The following is a 19,990-nucleotide window of genomic DNA, read 5'->3' as shown; positions in this document are numbered from 1 at the left end:
GTCTAATAGTAAATTACAAATGAAATATTTTAAATAAAATTGAATTGTCCTAAGTTGGACATTAAGAGACTTTTATAGATGACACATGCAAACCGAATAATGAAAGAAGGGACCGCAAAAAAGAAACAAAATGATCCAAAAGAAACAAAATATAAAAATTATAATGTGTTTTAATTTATTCTCCTTAGTTCTATTTCATCTACCATAATTGATATTTAATTAATGAAGATATCGGTTTCAATAGAGTTAATTAAGTTTTTTATTTTTTTGACTAATTATAATTTTTATATTTTTTAATTAAATCAATGTTTTTTAGTTACATCTCTATCATGCGATTGTTATTTTAGTAGTATAATTATTGTTTTGTTTGTCGTCTTGTTTATTTATTCTTATATATTAAAAAAATGTAATTTTGTCCACTTCACATTATATGTTCGCGTAAAGATTGGTATGACTTTTAAGACGACTGTGAAATTATTATTACTATCATTATTTAACATATTTTTAATTAAAATAAATTATTATCTTACATAAATTATTTTATATTTATTATAAAACACTACATTTTCTAATATGTAAAAATTATTAAATAATTAAATAATAGTCATAACAAAATAACAGTCATAATAATGTAGTATTCAGTTGAAAAATATAAATTAACTGAATACTAAATTAAAAAATAATAAAAATTAAATACTCAACTAATACAATTAATGTATAGAAATCAATTAAAAATTATTTAAAATTTAATTAACCAATGTGAAATATTTAAAAAAACCAAACATATGTTATCTCATTCGTTATGGTGTTGATCACATTATATAGTCCTGTCATTTATGTAACACGCCTACAATTCCAGCCCAAGGTTTTGTAGTTGACAGTTTCTTCCGATTATATTATTTATTCAGATCAAGCAATTATTATGTTAAAATTTAAATAGTTGGATGATTGTAACATGTGTTAATCAGATTTTTATTTTTAAAGATATTTTAATTGTATTATAATTTTTGAAAAAAATATTTTAATATATATTTTTTAAAAATTATTAAGCACGTTAACATTGTGTCATATACAAGATAAGAGAAATACTACTTAAGTGATATAATCAGGGTAATGATCCACTAACCTGCTAGTTCTTTTTATGAGGCACAAGCGGGAGAATTTGTCCTTTATGGGTTATATTGGAAGACATGGAGAGGGATGTTTTTATGTCAGCAGCAGAAGCCCAAGCTCATGGAATTGTAGATCTTGTAGCAGTTGAATAAAAAATTGGTGGCAAAAGTTATTCTAATTAAATACAGGATTGGAAATCTCTAAGAGTTAATCTATTAATTAAGAGTCAGTGTCTCAATTTCAATTTAATCCTCACATGTCTTTTTGTTTTGATTCACTCTTCACATATATCTTTTTTATTCAATTTAGTAATATTTTTTTTTCAACTTTCAATTTAATTTCCAAATATATTTTTTGATTCAATTTAATCTATTTTTTTTCTCTAAAACAAGATAATATTATCTTTCTTAAATTTGAGACTAAATTTATTATTTTTATAAATGTTACATTGATATTTTTATTTAGAATGACTTACAAATTAAATATTTATATTTATATTAAAATTTAAAAATAAAAGTTATCATTAACAAGATATGGATTAATTAAAAACTCAAAAAATATAATATGTTTAAACGTAACTTAAAAATCAAGTTCTAATATTTATATTAAAATTAGTGGTAAAATTTGTATTAACAATTAAGAGAAAAATATAATAATATGTTTGAACATTATTTTTAATAAAAAATATCATTATAATATTTATATAAATAATAAAGTTGATTTTAAATTTAAAAGAGAGACAATATTATTCTATTCTAAAAAAATTAAACTAAATTAAATAAAAAAAATACGTAAGAATTAAAAAATCTAATTAAGAGACTTTTTTTTAAAAGTTAAAAGTCAATTAAAACCTTTTTAAAAGAGACTAAATTAACATATTCCCATTAAAGGACTAAAGTATGAACTATCCGACTACTCAAACTTAAAAACCCAACAAACAAAATCACCCTCTATCCATAATCCCAGAATCAAGTAGAATAAAACATTAAATTGACGAAACCTAACATCATCCATAATTCAAAACACTTATACCATTGTGCTTCCTAGACAATCCGCAACAAACCACATCAAAGAAATTATCTTAAACACCAAAACCAAACATTATTTGCCACCTAAAAAACTAAGCTTCAGGCACCTTTAGTCAAAAACATTTTCCATTCAACCAAGATTCACACAAGATCCTTGCTATGTCCTACCAAACCAACCCAGAACTCCGTATCTACCCATAACCCAAGCTTCTGCAACCTAAACCCAAACTAAACACATCAAGAAACCCTTTAAGAACTGTTTTTCTTTAACCTTCTTCTTGATTTTGTAGAATTTGAGTGGAAAGATCCACCCTCACCTAAACCCTCCTCTGGGGTTTACATCACTATGTATCCATTTGTTTGAAAATGATGACAAAAGTGGAGCTTGAACCATGGGTCTTCAGAGCAGCACTGCAAAAAACTACTCATGAAGGTGCATCAACAACTTTCCGGAAGCAGCTTTTAATCTCCGAGGAAGGTGATGATGATACGCAGTATCAACTACAGTCCGTGTTAGCAGGGTTAGGGTTTCACTGCCTATGGTGGCCGAACAACGACTTCAGTTAAACCAGAGTGCTCCAGTATTAGATTCCGAGAATGAACTATGTGGTATTTCATCATGTATTGTACAATAAGCTATCTAAGGAAACTGGGAAAGAATTCCAGGAAAACAAAATCCTGAATAATAGCTACTAATACCTAGATACATACACATCCATGAGCAAAGATTTGAGTCAGTTATGTCAGTTGCATACAGCTACATAGAAATGGTCCTGGCTGTACTAACTGCTAGCTAACTACCTAATAACGGCAAGGGATCTGACACACTAACAGAAATTTCAATTGATGCGTGTCTTTTCTATTTTTCCAACCAATTACTGTTTCTTCCGTTGCCTGCATGGGATCCCAAAGGAATTCCTATGTTCAATTGTTTGGGGTTCTCTCCTTCCGTTTCCATTGACGAAATTCATTTTTCCAATCCCCAGTCACGCTCTATTAAAAACAAGACATTAACAATCATTGAACAACAATACATTTTATGAAGAATCCACATGAAGCTACAGATATTCCATGTCAAAATTTCGAGACCAGTTATGTTTTCAATTGGTTTACATTGTTGTATAGCACCAACACCATTAGCAATAAGTAAAACTATCAAAATGGAACTCTAATTCATGTTGTGAAGACCTTACTCAGTGGAATAAAACTATGTTGTGGTTGTTGTAATTATACAATTGCCATTTTATAATTATTTTGATTATGTTTAGCCAGAGGAAAACAAAAAAACAAAATAAAGTTTACTGAAACTACCTATTTTTAAGGATATACAAGCACAACCGAGCATAAAATAATTTTGTTCTTTTATCTTCTTTTTAACCCATTTAGCATAGATTACACAAGAACTCAAGACAACATATACAGGTTGCATTCGGGTAAATAATTTAGTTAAGCACTTAATTAATAAGAACACAATACATGAGTGTGTGTAGCTTAATTTAATAAACTTGCCGTGAAGCTTATTCAAATAAACTAACAGAGCTTATAAGGTCATAAGTCATGTCCATAGAAAAGAGGGGAGAGCTTTTGGCGGAGGGAAGACAATTAACTAGAACACAAACAGGGAATGACCATTATTATGGTTTACTCAGTAGAGTTAGTGTATAGCTTAGAGAGTAGAAAATGTGTATGTGAAGGTTAAGATATATAAACAGGGGTCGAGTTAAAGAGTGGGACGTTGAATGAAATATAACATCGAAACCTTCATGTCAATAACACACACTTCTTACTTCAAGCATAATATAGCAAACTATGTTCACAAGTTTCACTATCCAACACTACTTCAGTACGAGAGATAATTATTTACGACTATATAGCCTAGGAGATCTCCTAACTGGAGAAAAAACATCAGCTATTGGAGCTTTCCCGTCTTCTTTGGGCATTGATTCACTATTTTTGGAAATGCTTCTCGTTACCCTCCTACTAACTAAGTTGTTAGCATCATGCCCTATCTTTTGTCTATCAGCTTTCCTTTTCTTGGCCGAAGTTTGAGTTTTAAGGATGTTTTTTCCAGAAGGGCCTGTGGAATCATACATACCGTTCGAGGATTCATCACTGGCTTGGCTTTCAACATTGGCTTGGCTTTCAACATTGGCTTGGCGTTCAACATTGGCTTGGGCTTCAACTGGGATTCCTTTTTCACTGTTGTTAGATTCACATTTCATGTTATCAATTGAAGAATACTTGCTCCAATCGTATGGAAATCCAACGAGGAAGCGTTGAGAAACCTGGGAAAAAAGAGATTGAATTTAAATTTTATACCCATCAGTAGGATTAGGATGTTCAATTAATATAGACATATTGAATTCCATTTTGATGTTACGTTGGGGAATACCTCTAAGGGGACGCCAAAGTGAGATGAACGAGAGGTGTTGATGAAACCACGGAAAACAATAGTGACTCCATCGTGAGTACCTACGACATTGGCTTCTTCTCTCACCGTAATGACGGTGGACGCAAACGCTCTTTCTCTGTCTCTGCTGGGCGTACGAATTGCGATTACTCCATTCCCAGCAATGAAAAAGTTGAATTAGAAAAAAAAAAAAAAAAAAACTCACCCGACGGAAGAAACCCCTCCAATGCCTAGACCGTTGGGATGCTTCACAAGCCACCATTGGTTCAAGAAGACCTACAGAAAGAATAATGAGTTTCCATTAGCATTGTGGGAGAAGAAGGAAGACGGAGAAAGGAATTAGCCTTAATCAGTACAACAGAATTAGGCGGCACAATGGTGGTTCTGAAACGGCCACCGCCATCGCCGCCGCCAACGACCGCCATTCTGCTTCTAAACTCAACCGAACTCTTCTGTCTAAAACTAACCTAAACATTCATTGCCACGGTTATCAAAACGGGGCATCTAGTGTCGTTTAGCCCGTACATTTGGATCGACCTTCTAAACGGACTCCCGCCAAACTTGAAATGAAAATTATGGTTTTCCTCTTCCATTTACATTTTTTTTTATTTCAATGTTATAAAAATACGAACATGATATTATTATAATATATTCAACCTATGATTTAAAATACAGTTTTAGATTACATAATTTATAATAATATTTTGAATCGTATAATATTATGTGATTTAAAGATAATTTAAAGTAATATTTAAATTCAAAATAAAGTTATGTAATTTTAAGTTATATAATTTAAGACATCATGTATGATGTTTATATAAATAATCAAATAATAAGTATATAAAACTAGTAATTATGATTAAACAATAATAATTTCGATTATATAATTAATAATAATATTTTGAATTATATAAAATTATGAGATTTAAATATAAATTAATGTATTATTTAAATTCAAAATAAAGTTATATAGTTCTAAATTATCAATTTAGGTTATAGTTTTAAATTATATAATTCAAAATACGTTGTTTTATGAGATAAGTTAAAACGAATTTTAAATGATTTTTAATTATATGAGAAAAAAAAATGTGGAGAATGTCTATGCTATAAGTATGGATGAAAAAAATATCCGTGTCCGTAGATATTTGGAAATAGTTAGTACTTACGGGTATTTATTATCTGTGAGTAATGAATATTTTAATATTCATTTATAAACAAGAACAAATATTATACTATCCAAACTCATAGATATATGTTATTTATAAAATATTGAAATTAAAATTTAATTTATATTTTACTAAGTTAAATTTAATTAGAATTAAAACCTTTGCTTTATTACGAGTGGTTGGGATTTTTTTTTTCAAACACTTGTTTTTCTTCATACATCCTTGTATTCTATTTAAAGTTTTTCTTTTATGTCATTAAAGTATTTATAAATACAATTAGGAACTTTATAATTTTACATATAAATTATTACACATGAGTATTAATGGGTATAGATTTACCTATATTCAAAGGTGAGTCATGCAAGGAAGAGAGTTGCAACCTAACAATTAGTATACATTACAAACAATTCATGTTCATGTATCAATTTTTTTTTTTCATTCCTTTATATAATTGTCTTCACTTTTCTTTTATCATATACTAAATGAAGCTTGAGAGTAGACACTAAATTCAGTCAAATATTCTTCATTGACATTAAGTAGACACTAAATTCACACTGATTTAAATCCCCTGAATTTTCAATAAATAAACTTTTACTTTAAAAATAATAACTTAAAAAAAAAACAAAACTCCAAAACATCCATTATTTCCTTTTCTTCTATTTATTTATCTAATAAGTTGATTGTTTATAATCTTTTACTCATGTAATGAACACAAATAGAATATGGGCACTGATTAAAAATTAATAAAATAAATAATAGGAAAAATAGACAGAAAGAATGAGAAATAAAGTCTTGTGTGAATTATGATGATTATTATATGAGGCTTATTTGTTAATAATATTATTGACTATGTGAAAATGATTAATTAGTGTTAGGTTTACAGAGAGAGCAAAGAGAGTTTTATTGGAAAGACACAATACTAACGAGACCTGAGTCTAACCACATAAGTTATTAACATCACTCTCAACCTAAAACTTTAATATAATGAATTTGTTGATCTTTATTCTTATATAATATTTATTATTTTATTTCTAACTGATGTGTAACTTTAAACTTAGACTTAGATTCTTAATAATTAGGGACTAATAATTCTTAGATGATGACTAGGCATCCATAAGGGTCACCTTAATGTGTTCACATATTACTGTCATCCATATTATATTTGCATAGCTAAAATTCACTAAAAATAACGAGGTTGAAGAGAACAACATTCAGTTCAAACTCATAGGAGTTGTATTCAGACATGTAATCAGTGTCCCATGATAATGATTGAGTGAAAAAGAAAGACAACATTAACAACAAAACCGTGTTTGCTTATATCAGATTCTCTAAGAAAAGTCAAACATGGAGAATCTACAGCCTCAACCCTTCGATGAAGTCAATGAGAGCAGAATAAATTGAACACTGCAAGTCGCTAGAGTCATTCGTCACTACCAGCTGCAGTTTTCGATTATTACTTTCACACTTTGGCATTTTTTAGTCATTATTCGGATATGTTTCAAAGATATATATATATATATATATATATATATATATATATATATATATATATATATATATATATATATATATATATATATATATATATATAAGTATTTCTAAACAAAATAAAAAACAAGATTGTTTTACTTTATGAGAAAGTTGTTAATAAAAAAACAAATTTACGAGAAAGTCAAAGTTCAATTTCTAGTGGAATAATTGTTCAGGAAAATAGACAATTATTGAGAACAAAAATTGTTGCATGGTATATCAATTATTTTGTGATAAATCAGGTGGACTAAGTTACAGTTAAATCATGATACTTTTAAGTAAAAATAAATTTTCGTCTTGATTATTAGCTCTCTTTTTCTTAGGAGTGGCAAAATGGGTTGGGCCCAACGGGTCAGTCTGTCAGCCCGTTCTAGTTCATCCCGTCCACTTTGTCAATTTGACGGGCCAAAGTACGAGCCATCTCGTCCTGTTGACCCGTTTTAAAAAAATAAAATAAAATAAAAGTAATTAGAAATATTAATTTTTTATATTATATATTTTAAATATATAAATATATAATAGTATTGTAATTTAAATCATTAACCCCTACAAATTAAGTTTGAATTATTAGTTACAATTGAATAATTTAATATGTAAATTTAATAAATTATTTCAACTTATCTAATTAAAAACATTAACTAATCAATTAAAAATTTAAAAAATATTTTATTTGATTAAATATGACATTGATAATAATTTATATGTATATATAAACAAATTTAAAAAATAAAAAAATTTGAAAACATTTTTTTTTAAATTAAACAAAAAGAACAAAAATACTAGATGGGTCAGAGCCAGGCCCGACCCGTTAGCCCATCTTATACGAGACGAGTTGTGATTATTGGTCCGTTTCTGTTTGATGGACCAGCCTGACCAAGTCCGTTTTTGACGGACCAGATACGGGTCAAGCCAAAATGGGTCGGACTGGTCCGTTTGCCACCTACTTTTTTTTTCTCTTCTTCTCTCTCTCTTTCTCTCTCTCTCTCTCTATATATATATATATATATATATGTATTTGCGTAAGCAAGCAAGTGATCATGGCATGTTTTTGAAAAAGAAACGATTAAAATTCATTTTTTCATAAATTTGCATCAACTTGCATGTAGGTCAAGAGTGATATCCTTTTCTCTTGTATGGTTATCCCTTCCTTTCCTCCACAAGAAAATTTCTATTGATAAAATCACAACAGGAATATAGATGAACAATTGTTCATAATTAATTAAACTTTTCAATATTTGATTCTTGAACTAATCTTCTAAAGACACCTGTCTGTTATCATTTTCTTATTTAATTTTACACAATTTAATAATAAAATACGTGAGGAATAGCGTCATCTTGTTCCCATTAGATTCTGTTCACACACATACAATAATAAGCAGAAAAATAAGTGTGCTCATGATCAGAAAGTGACCACATAACACAATTTTAATTATTTACACCATTCAGCACATGTCTTCGTGCACGACAGCATCGCTCTATAAATTAAGAAAACAAAACAGTAAAATAATACATCATTGTTATGTATGCTAACCAGCATGATATGAAAATGCAATCTGACTACGTAACTATGCATTTAACATTTTCTGAACTTAATTTTTATATAACACTTGTGCAGTACTAGCATTATCTCTATATATATTAATGATAATTGCATTAAATTATTACTACCATCTATAACTAAAAGTAGTATGTTGAAATGGACAGCATGCTGTTGCAACGTTAATTTGTTTATGTATTATACTAATGATGTGTTTGTTCTGATGTTTTTTTTTTCAATGGACATTTCACTCTTCTCAAAGATCATTTAGAAAAAATCACACACGACTCCTATTCATCCTTTTGGCGATCCTACATAAGGATAAAACAAACTTCCAATATATAATATAATATATAAGTAGATTTACACTTCATCTTAAATTATAGTTTCGTGTGATTGAGTTAGACTTAAAGTTCACTTTAAATATGATAGTTTACTTAAAGTCTATTATAATAAAATTTATTATTTGTTTATCGTACTATTACCATTCTCGAACCACTATTAAACTGTCTATTCACATTTAATTTCACACTTAAGATATATGTTTAGACTTATCATTTACTACCAAATCACTTATTATCGGACCATCTATTCATATTTAATTTTATGTTCAAGATATATGTCTCCACATATCACCTACTATCGTATTGTCTGCTATCAATTTATAAAGTTAAATTAGACTTAAGCTTCACTTCTTAAAACTTTTAATCAAGAATTCAATATAATTTTCTCCGGAAATGAAACTCAAAGTCAGAATTTTAAAAAGACCGAGAATCTTTCAAAATAGTCATGATTATTATTTAACTAGCCATAACAAGTGTCAAATATCTATATATTGCAGTTACATCTCTCACCAAGTGTCAAGCATGGACAAAACCTATCTTCATCAAGAGACTCTACTGCACATCGATGACTTTGAGCTACAAGACTTTGTTGAAGATCCCAACTTAGATCAGTTGATAAATTTCATTCGTTTGGAGAAGAAAGATGCTATTTGCGACTTCAATTCTGAGCTTATCAATGAAGCATTCAATGATAACTCTTTGTTGCCACACCCTGCAACCCCATATGATCAGTGCAATATTAATGCTGTGAATGTCTATGATTCAAACTCCTTCTCTTGTTTTGATGGGGAAGCCAAAAGAGAAGCAGAAAAAGAGGAAGATGACATGGAACACTCATCTGCAACAACAAGCACCACCACAACTGTCAGGTTCTACAGAGGGGGGTTTCACTGGGGAGAACAACACCAATGAGATCTGAGCCCAACCACATAAGACATTGACACCACTCTCAACCCAAAACCTTAAGGCAATGGGTTTATGGGTCTTTATTCTTATATAGTGCTCTACTTTCTCATTTCTGGTCAATGTGGGACTTAGACTCACACTTGTATTCCTAACAATCTCCCCCTCAAGGGTGAGTCCCTTCAACCACATTGGTACACTCCCCCTCCAGCGGAAGCATTCCCAACCACGAGTACTCCTTTTCTGCCCTTTTCTGTACCGCCGTTATTCTTAACGGGACACGCTTTACCTGGAACCCTTACCTGGGACCTTTGTCAGGAAGACTTTCGATACTAGGACCATACTGCACTCGTCTGAGCCGGTATTAACCATCGGCTCTGATACCACTTGTCAGGTTCTACAGAGGGGGGTTTCACTGGGGAGAACAACACCAATGAGATCTGAGCCCAACCACATAAGACATTGACACCACTCTCAACCCAAAACCTTAAGGCAATGGGTTTATGGGTCTTTATTCTTATATAGTGCTCTACTTTCTCATTTCTGGTCAATGTGGGACTTAGACTCACACTTGTATTCCTAACAACAACAACAACAACAACAACACCTACTAAGAGTCTTGTTGCTAAGTCAAAACCAAAATCTGACAGGTCCAAAACACTGATTTCTGAGAGGAGGAGAAGAGACAGAATGAAGGAAAAGCTTTATGCATTGAGATCTCTGGTTCCCTTCATAACTAAGGTAGGTGTCTCTACTACTACATTAAAACATCACAAAAGTTTCATAGTTCAGAAAATTTCACATCATACAAACCTGATTGTGACATGCTCAACATTTTTGAAACTAAGTTACCTGATGTAAAACATGTATGATTAATTATGTTGGAAGATGGATAAGGCCTCTATAATTGGCGATGCTGTGTCATATATGCATGAGCTTCAAGCACAAGCCAACATGCTTAAGTCTGAGGTTGAAGCTCTTGAAACATCCTTACTGGTGTCTGAAAACTACCAAGGATCAATTGAAAATCCCGTGAAGGATGATTTTACCAATAACATCCTTTCAATACGCAAGAAGATAATCCAGGTTTTTGGACAAAATCTTTCTAACTTCATAAACTGTTTTTAGTTCATCCCTGCCACTTATTGTAACATCTTGAGTATTTCTCTGTAGATGGACATGTTTCAAGTGGATGCAAAAGGGTTTTATGTGAAAATAGTTTGCAACAAAGGAGAAGGTGTGGCTGCCTCATTGTACGAAGCTCTAGAGTCTCTCTCAGGCTTTCATGTTCAGAATTCAAACTTATCCACAGTTGGTAACAGTTTTCAACTAACATTTTCATTGAATGTAAGTTATCCTCTGAATCCTCCTAGTTTACTGCTTTTGTTCAAAGTTAAAATATGAAATTAGAATTTGTACTTGTTCCAAACTTTGATACAATTTTTATTTATTTGAACATATTAAATTGTGTTCTAGACTGACATTTGAGTTAGAACATATCAAACAGTATAAACCGTTTAAATAACAATCTGAAACGTGTTTAATAAGTAAAATATTCGAATGAAAATTTATCAAAATTTGGAATAATTTTGCGTTTAGGAACTATGTATGTGACTTTTTTGTTACTGATTTTATCAGTGATGTGTTGAAAACAGGTGAAAAGCTCTGGACCAGAAATTAACCTGCACAACTTGAAGATTTGGGTGTCTGAAGCTTTTGTGAAGCAAGGCTTTGAATTCATACCACTTTTAATGCTTGACTCTTTCAATCTATAAACTATAAGCTGTAATCAACTAAGGTTGCAGAGACATAGAGCTATTATGACGAGTCATGAAAATCTATAGTCAATTTAATAATATATCTAATTAAGTGCTGGTTAGTGGTTAACTTTTTTTTATACATGAGTAGTTGTTAACTATGAGCATTTGACATGTAACTAATTATTTTGAGATAATAGCCCTATCAATTTTTTAAGAACCAATATCAGTAGTATCTCTGTGTACGCTTCTGTTTATCAGTTCTTAAAACTGTAATATTAACAATGCTGCACCAGCACGTTGCAAACTTGAATTAAAATTGTTATCCCAAATGTATAAAAAAAAATTGTTATCACACTTGATGTGACAATCTATGTCACCACTGCCACATTCATCTAAAGTTTCTAAGTTAAATTATATTTGACTAACTTTCTGTTAGTTTATTTTTAATAATAGATTTTTTTTTTCAAATGTTTATGCTGACTTAAACAATTATCTCATCTATTCTTGTTTTGATAGAAATTAGATGGAAGAGAAAATGAAGGTAAACAGCAAAAAAATATTGCACTTTTCTCGGTTTGTTTGAGAGGAGAAAAAGAGTTTTTCGTAGAATTTATCAAAAGAACATTTCTTTCTTACAATATGCTTTTTAAAGAAAATAATTAAGTTTAAATAAGGGTTAAATACGTTTTTGTCCTTCAAGTTTCAGTGAAATTTGTAATTAGTCTTTCATCAAAATTTTTGATCAATTTAGTCATTTATTTTTAAAAATGTGTAAATTTAATCATTTTAACAAAATTTTGTTAAGTTTATCTGACGTTTAATTCTGAGAGTGTTTAATGTTGAGAATCATCACAACCTTGATTGTTCAACGTTATTGGATAGATAGGTCTTTTAACTCTCTTAACAAATTAACTCAAATATTATCATATAATATATTTAAAATGTTAAATAAATTTAACAAAATTCGACAAAAATAATTAAATTCACACATTTTTAAAAATCAAAGACTAAATTAGTACAAACTTAAAAAGAAAACTAATTTTAAAATTTCCTTAAACTTGAGGCAACATATATATTTAATGTCTTTAAATAATTATGGTAAAAGAATAATCTATCAAATCTATTTACAGCATGAAATAATTTCATAGTTATTACTTTTTAGTACTAAATTTCAGAAGCAGCCAAAAAAACAAATGAAAAAACAAAAGAAGGGAAAGGTCTAGAGTTTGGGAAGCGAGTGTGCGTGATGCACTATAAGATGAAGAGGATTATATAATTTGCTTTTAACCACAGATTCACCCACACATTCTGTGTAGCATTATCACAAACATCTAAACCTCTTTTCACTCTTCCTCACTATGAATCTAGCAATGGCAGCCAACGCTGTCGTCGCTCCGTCGCCGTTCCAACCCAGTTCGCTTCTCCGGTCATCTTTCTCCGGCGTCTCCGTTAGGCTCACTCCCCAATCCCTAACCTTTTCGCGCTCGAAGACCTTCACCGTCTTCGCCGCCACCAAGAAGGCCGTCGCCGTCCTCAAGGGCAACTCCGCCGTCGAAGGCGTAGCTACCCTAACACAAGAAGACGATGGTTTGTCCTCTCCTCTTTTTAACAATTGATTTGTTTGAAGTCGAAATGAGTACAATGGTGACAAACGATGAATTATTCAAGGAATTTGCATTTTATTCTCATTCTGTTATGTCTCACTGAGTCAGGTAGAAGTAGGAAACTTATCACGGTGACATTTAATTATTGATGTGACTTTTTTTAATAGAATTTCATATTAATTATTAGTAATGAAATTTTTTTACAGACTCATTTACATGAAAAAAGTATTCAGGATCTATGAACTAACCCCTCAATTTTTTATAGAACAAATTTAGAATTGACTCGTTTTATGTCCGAGCAAGCATTGAAGTTTGAAGAAGGAAATTAATACATTTTGGTTTTCTTAAACTGGTGTAACCAAAAGAGCATAATATAACAACTATACATACAAGAGAAGGACTCGTTTTTGGCTTGAGAAATTGTAGTTTTATAAATTGTTTATAGTTTGAATAAACTTATCTGAATAGAAAGAAACAAGGGAAAAAAATGAATTGAATTTCTTTAATAAGCTAAAATCAGCTTATCTCGGCTTTTGAAGGAGTTAAGTAGAAGAGTTTCCGTAAGAGTTAAGTACACAAGTTTATTTTAGCCTAGTGGAGAAGCGCATTCATTTTCACTTCTACTTTCTTCTCTAATAAGTAATTATGAGATAACTTTTCCGGACAAGGCAAAAAATAAAGAGAAAAGATGAGAAGTGAGAAAGTAAAACATTCTCCCCCATTTTGCAGCGGATAGTATTGGGAAGAGAAAGATATGAAGAAAATAGGATGAAAATGAGACAGAAGGGAAGTGAGTGGATGTTTCAAATTAGCCTTTCGTCATGTGTGAATGTCAATTGCTACTTTTCACGTGTCTAACTACCTATTTGTGTGTGTAATGAGTAGGCCCAACAACGGTTAGTGTTCGCATTACTGGCCTTACTCCGGGGCTTCATGGTTTTCACCTTGTGAGTGTTATCTTACCTTGTTACTTCATGTCTGTTCCTTTAAAATTGTTTCCTTCGTAAACTCTTTTATCATTTTTTCTTGCAGCATGAGTATGGTGATACCACAAATGGGTGTATTTCGACAGGTTAGGCAACTGGAACTTTGTTTCCATTTTTTGCTTCACTGTTTTCTTTTCTTGCCGTGGTCCAGTCCAATTAAGTTACAAGGGTTTGCTTCTTGAATGACGTTTAGGAGCACATTTTAATCCTAACAAATTGACACATGGTGCTCCTGAGGATGAAATCCGTCATGCGGGTGACCTGGGAAACATAGTTGCTAATGCAGATGGTATATCTTCTTTCTTTTCTCATTTGTCTTCCTCTATATTGAACTGCTTTCTGTACCTGGTTATGTATATTGTTGTCCTTTGTTTTGAAATACAGGGGTTGCAGAGGTTTCAATCGTGGATAATCAGGTGCTCTTTTTAATTTGTATTTAAAAATAATATTTGTTCTTTTGATACATATTTTTGAAATCATGGTTTTTATGCTCGTCGGTCATAATTTTAAACCATTTTGAACGATATAATTCCACATTGAATTGAAAGTAGCTAATTATGTTGTATTTTGGGCATCAAACATGCAGATACCACTCTCTGGCCCCAATTCAGTCGTTGGAAGAGCCTTGGTGGTTCATGAGCTTGAGGATGACCTTGGAAAGGGTTAGTTATTTCATTTTAATATTTATTTATATTTACATTTGGTGGTTCATGTGCTGTGGACAAAAATTACTTTCACTAACTTCAGCACTCACATTACTGAAATAAACAGTACCGAGTATGTATGTATAATGGGAGGAGGGACCTGGGAATGAAATTGGTTTTTCATCTCGCTTTTTGTATCGCACATTGCAATTGGAATCTTGTGTAGTATGGGCATGATGTATGAATCATAGCTGGATTATTTTTGCTTGTCTTATCTGCGTTTGCTTTTGCATTTGCAGGGGGTCATGAACTTAGTTCGACAACTGGAAATGCTGGTGGAAGATTAGCATGTGGTATGAAAAAATTATAAACTAGAACTGTTCTATCCTTTTCATGTTCTTCTATTCTTCTAATCCAACATAATTATATTTATATTTTTTGGTTTACTCTTTGCTTCAATGCTCTAAGGTGAACTATTTTCTATAACACTAATCAATTTTTGTTCTTGATAAAAAGTTATGATTTGCTTACAAACTGGTTTTTTGATAAGTAATGCATGATTACAGACTATCTCTAATCTAATTTTCAGAAGTTGTGCACTTGAGTCTGTTGAATAAGCTGACTCCTGATCTATAGTGTAGATTAATACTGCTATACACTACCAAATTGAACAGAGACATGTTTTATCGATATGCATATGTTGGTACATGTCATTTTATGGTTTCAGTCGCTTAACTGATATAGAGAAACGGTGCTTATAGATCTGAAAGATCTTTGTATATATGTTTTCAGATCTATGACAACGTACATATCTTTGGGATTGTCCGATTAAAACATGTAATATTGACTGGAAATCAAGTTTGGGTTCTGTATCCTGCATTTAAAGAGGAAATTACAAGATTGAGTACTTGGCCTTTTCTGGCAGATTAGTGGCTATTGTGCTTAAACTCATGAATAAATATAAATTATGAATCGAAGTTTGTCTCAAAAACTTAAGATTCGATGTGAACAAGCTTTAGAAACAGGTGTGTTGATTATCATCTTCTTAAGGCTGCAAGGACGGTCTTTTTAGCAATCCAATCCTGCACTGCCCCTTTAGGGGGATTAAAACCAAAAGTTGCCACGCAAAATATATTTAAACCTACCCCCACCTTTGTCATCCTGCCCCCTGCTCATGATGATTATTTTAAATTTAAATTATGTATTTATAGAGCAATTAACCACAAATATGAAATTAATCTATTTTTTTCTTATAAACTCAATATAATAAATAATTTTGAATTAGTGAAGCTAATATATTTGCCATTACTGGTAACATAGTGAAGTCTAAATTTAATTAGATAAGGGTTAGAACCACTGCATGCAGGGTAGGTGTTGCTGGTCTGGGTGAAATTGTAAAGTTTATTCAACAATCCAATTTTCAAAAGTTATAGCTTATTTATGTGTCTGCTGTCTTGAAATGTATATAGTCCAATTTTTCTACTTTTATGTTTATCATGTGTGATAATGTGTGTTGTGCTTGCATGTTTGCAGGTGTGGTTGGTTTGACTCCAGCATAATTAGTGCAGGAAATGTTTAGTCGTGTTATTTTTCGGATGATGCTTTTTTTTTTTTTCTTTGTTATTTCTTTGGGTTACCCCCATCCCGTGAAGCACAATGAGTCGCAGTTGTTTGCTTTCTTGAGTCGCCATGTAAACTATAAACTATAAAGCATAATGTCCATCTAAAGACAAGTGCTCTGAAAACATATCATTCCTTCACCGGTGTGTACACCCTAATAAAATTCATCATGCGGTCAGGTGTTTATTCCCCAATGAAACTGATATAATTCCTTCACAATTAATTTATGCTGATATTCTATGTCAATGGTGCAAGTGCAGCAACTGGTTACTTGTGTGCACTGTTCTTTTACTTTTGGTTCTGGGGAAGGGGAATTTGGGAGTTTTGCGAATGTCGGGATCAAATGAAGCCCTTTTACCCATGTTCCTTGTAGCTCTTCAGTGAACCTATGCTGCATGGGATTCTATATGTTCATATATATTCAGTTGAGATTTCTCTTGTTTTTTTCTTTTTTTTCCAACCAAAGATAAAGTAGGTGATCAATAATAAGCTGTAAGCTGTATTATGTGTTTTCGCTGGAACCGATTTCTTTCGGGTTTACTTTCCGATTATGTGAATCCAATACATGTTTTTTATTTCTTTGGTGGAATCGTGAATCCAGAAGTCACTAATTTGGACTGCAATTTTACTTATGGGATTGATCAATCCTAAAAGGGTAAAAAGATACAGAAAATGAGTTTTTCAGGTGCAGGAAGAAACTATCCTTAGTTGTAGCTTCATGTTAGGAAGCTCATTGAGAAGCCCATAATAACAATTAAACAAATAAATACCCGAACTTGCTTCCCTTGTAAAAATGGTTCACACTATTCATTAGTTGCTGTTGAAAAAAGACTCGAGGCCGACCATGAAATAAAGTTGCATTGTTGTGATGAATGAAGGGATCATGTATAACTACCCAGCGACGCATGTCATAAATTTTCTTGCTAAGACCTACCATGTTTATGGCGTAAGAAGGTCTCTGTTAGCAAAATGAAATCATGTCGGTTTGAAAAGTTAATCAATTCATTCAAAGTCTTTCACCGTTATAAATCATGAGTCTAACACAAAATCTGTAAGGAAGCACATGTTTGGCACTGAAAATACAATGCAAACTGATTTTATGGAAGCTAACAAAATACTCGGTTGTCTTTTGGTTTACTTTGTCTCATCTTCCTCCATTTAGTACTCCTCATCATCTTCATCCTCTTCATCATCTTTACTGATTTGAGAAAATTTGCTTAGCTCCCACCTGCCTTCATTCTCAAGAACATCTAGCCCAGATTTTGTGTTACGTTGCTCGACCAAAAGCCAACGCAATAAAAGGTCTTCTTTGTTTAGGTAATGCAACTCTTTGTTGATTCCAAGTGTAGCCATCATGCTCATTTGCATCAGCATCCCCTACATCCATTAAAATTTGAAAATGGCAACACATGCATAATTTCCATTCAAACTCAAGAAATTTTACGTCTTCCTGTTTCACCAAAGTCACACACTCAAACTAAATAAAGTTCACAAAAACTTCTATAAGTAGAAAACAGAACATTGAATAAGCATTTCTCAATCATATGTCCCAATTCACTTTATCAGAAAAACTACCTAAAATCCTCTAACCCATAGATACCCAAACATAAAATTCATTCCCATTCAATACAATTATCAATCAAACATACTCAGTATATTCCAGAAGGAAAGTAAGTACAATCTATTTCAAAGTAAAAGAAGGAGTTCTAGTTTCCTTTACCTTGAAAAATGCTAACCCAACAAGAGATCTCAAAAGAAGAGCACAACGGCACAATTACAGCTTACGAAGCTGGAAAATAGAACCAAGAAAGGTGAAAATAAAATTAAGACAGAGACAACATGGGACCAAAGCTTTGGAACAAAAAAAAAATGGAAGTGGAACATAGGTTAGGGATTGACTTACATGGAGGAAGAACGTTCAATAAGTTTGGAGGAGGAAAATGCTTATGCTCTAACAGAGTTTTTTGCTTCATAACTGTGAGAGAAGGGGAGTTGTTTCTGAAAATGAGACATAATGATAATAAGTGAATGGGAAGGGGATTTTGGGGTAAAAAGTGGGCTAATCCTGAGCCCTTTAATAAAACTATCCCAACCTTCTTAAAACAAAAGGAGATCTTATATAAAATATTATAAAAATATAATTATTAAATATTTTTTCTAATATTTATATTCTAAAATACTAATAATTTTAAAATTGATATTTAAAAATATTTCAAATATTAGAAATATTTTAGAAAAGTAAACTAATATTTATAAAATTAACATTTAAATATAAAACATTTTAAATTTTAATATCTAAAATGCAATAAAAAAAGTTAAATATTTTAAATTTAAATGTCAATTTTACAAATGTTACTATATATTTTAAAAACATTTTATAATTATATTTTAATAATATTTTAAATAATTATATTTTATTTAAAAATTAAATCTAAGAATTATATTTAATTTATAAGTAAATATAATAATTTACGATTGAATTTCAAAAAAAACTAATAATAATGTCAATTTTAAAAAAATATATATAATATTTATAAAAAATTAAATTTGGTCTTAACTTAAAAAAGATTTTAATAAAAATTGGAACTAAATTAAACAAAAATAATGAATATCAAAACTAAATTGAACAAAAAGAAATACTATAACAAGACACGTGGTATTAGCATTGACACATGAGAGGATTGAGACTTAACACGTGGACATCTTTTTTGAAATTAAAAAAATTTTAAAAAAATTAATAAAAAAGGACATATATTATTTAAAAACATTAACTATTTAAACACTGTTAGCAAAATGACCAAATGAACCAAAATTTGATGAAAATAAAAATCTAATTAAAAAAAAATATTAAATAAAAAGAACAAAAATAAGAATCGATCGTATATTCAAGCCGCCTTTATGTATAGTCGATGTTAAACTCTTTTCCATTAATATTAGTGGAAACATATGCTCCGAAATTAATTGTACGTCTATTTTTATTTTATAATAGAAAATTAATTATTTTAATTATTATTAAAATAAAAATGTAATTACATTTTAAAAAAATATTTTTAAAAATAAATATAAAAAATATATGAAAATTAAAAGATAAAATATTTACTTGCTTACTAATTTTTATTGGAAAGATGACATCTACTCTCAAAGCGATGGGCAAGTGGTAAACATTGCTTTCCAATGACCGGATTAAGTAATATTTATAGTGCTGAATATAAATGATGCAGTCTTGGTTATCTTCTGTGATTACTTATTACTTGCTTACTATATGCTTTGTACTCATTGTGTCAAACACTTTTTCTTGCTTACTATATGGCTATGTATATGAGTTAGAGTTTTTATGCAAAAAGT

The 19,990-nt window shown here is 30.7% G+C and overlaps 3 protein-coding genes and 1 long non-coding RNA gene across 8 annotated transcripts; 2 read left to right on the top strand and 2 right to left on the bottom strand.

Annotated features, from left to right (window-relative positions):
- Positions 1-3,856: 3,856 nt before the first annotated feature.
- Positions 3,857-5,062, bottom strand: LOC114168959 (uncharacterized). Of its 4 annotated transcripts, none has more exons than XM_028053961.2 (4): positions 4,908-5,062; positions 4,757-4,827; positions 4,534-4,678; positions 3,857-4,426 (listed from the first exon to the last, which is right to left on the bottom strand). In XM_028053961.2, exons 1-4 carry the CDS (start codon positions 4,974-4,976, stop codon positions 3,998-4,000), a joined length of 714 nt encoding a protein of 237 aa, XP_027909762.1. In that variant the 5' UTR covers positions 4,977-5,062; the 3' UTR covers positions 3,857-3,997. The 4 variants fall into 4 exon arrangements, with proteins under 4 accessions (XP_027909762.1, XP_027909763.1, XP_027909764.1 ...); XM_028053962.2 differs by having other exon boundaries at positions 4,534-4,675; positions 4,908-5,061; XM_028053963.2 differs by having other exon boundaries at positions 4,911-5,054.
- Positions 5,063-9,630: 4,568 nt separating this feature from the next.
- Positions 9,631-11,928, top strand: LOC114170062 (transcription factor FER-LIKE IRON DEFICIENCY-INDUCED TRANSCRIPTION FACTOR-like). Its single transcript, XM_028055538.2, has 5 exons — positions 9,631-9,991; positions 10,622-10,772; positions 10,920-11,117; positions 11,205-11,378; positions 11,687-11,928. The coding sequence occupies exons 1-5, from the start codon at positions 9,651-9,653 to the stop codon at positions 11,804-11,806; spliced, it is 984 nt and encodes a 327-aa protein (XP_027911339.1). The 5' UTR covers positions 9,631-9,650; the 3' UTR covers positions 11,807-11,928.
- A 1,132-nt stretch (positions 11,929-13,060) lies between these two features.
- On the top strand, positions 13,061-16,844 carry LOC114170083 (superoxide dismutase [Cu-Zn], chloroplastic). 2 transcript variants are annotated; one of them, XM_028055564.2, is made up of 8 exons: positions 13,067-13,378; positions 14,281-14,342; positions 14,428-14,467; positions 14,575-14,670; positions 14,766-14,797; positions 14,968-15,043; positions 15,325-15,378; positions 16,559-16,844. In XM_028055564.2, the coding sequence occupies exons 1-8, from the start codon at positions 13,150-13,152 to the stop codon at positions 16,582-16,584; spliced, it is 615 nt and encodes a 204-aa protein (XP_027911365.1). In that variant the 5' UTR covers positions 13,067-13,149; the 3' UTR covers positions 16,585-16,844. The 2 variants fall into 2 exon arrangements, with proteins under 2 accessions (XP_027911364.1, XP_027911365.1); XM_028055563.2 differs by having other exon boundaries at positions 13,061-13,378; positions 14,575-14,797.
- Positions 16,845-17,656: 812 nt separating this feature from the next.
- Positions 17,657-18,664, bottom strand: LOC114168365 (uncharacterized). Its single transcript, XR_003600664.2, has 3 exons — positions 18,549-18,664; positions 18,366-18,434; positions 17,657-18,022 (listed from the first exon to the last, which is right to left on the bottom strand). It is a non-coding gene; the product is annotated as an uncharacterized LOC114168365 (long non-coding RNA).
- Between the last annotated feature and the right edge of the window lie 1,326 nt (positions 18,665-19,990).

Source organism: Vigna unguiculata, chromosome 11 (genome assembly GCF_037176805.1).
Source record: "Vigna unguiculata cultivar grain cowpea cultivar isolate G323 ecotype 2 chromosome 11, ASM3717680v1, whole genome shotgun sequence".
Taxonomy (NCBI): domain Eukaryota; kingdom Viridiplantae; phylum Streptophyta; class Magnoliopsida; order Fabales; family Fabaceae; genus Vigna; species Vigna unguiculata.
The sequence above is the reverse complement of the archived record's forward strand: the minus strand, read 5'-3'. Positions and strand labels throughout refer to the sequence as shown.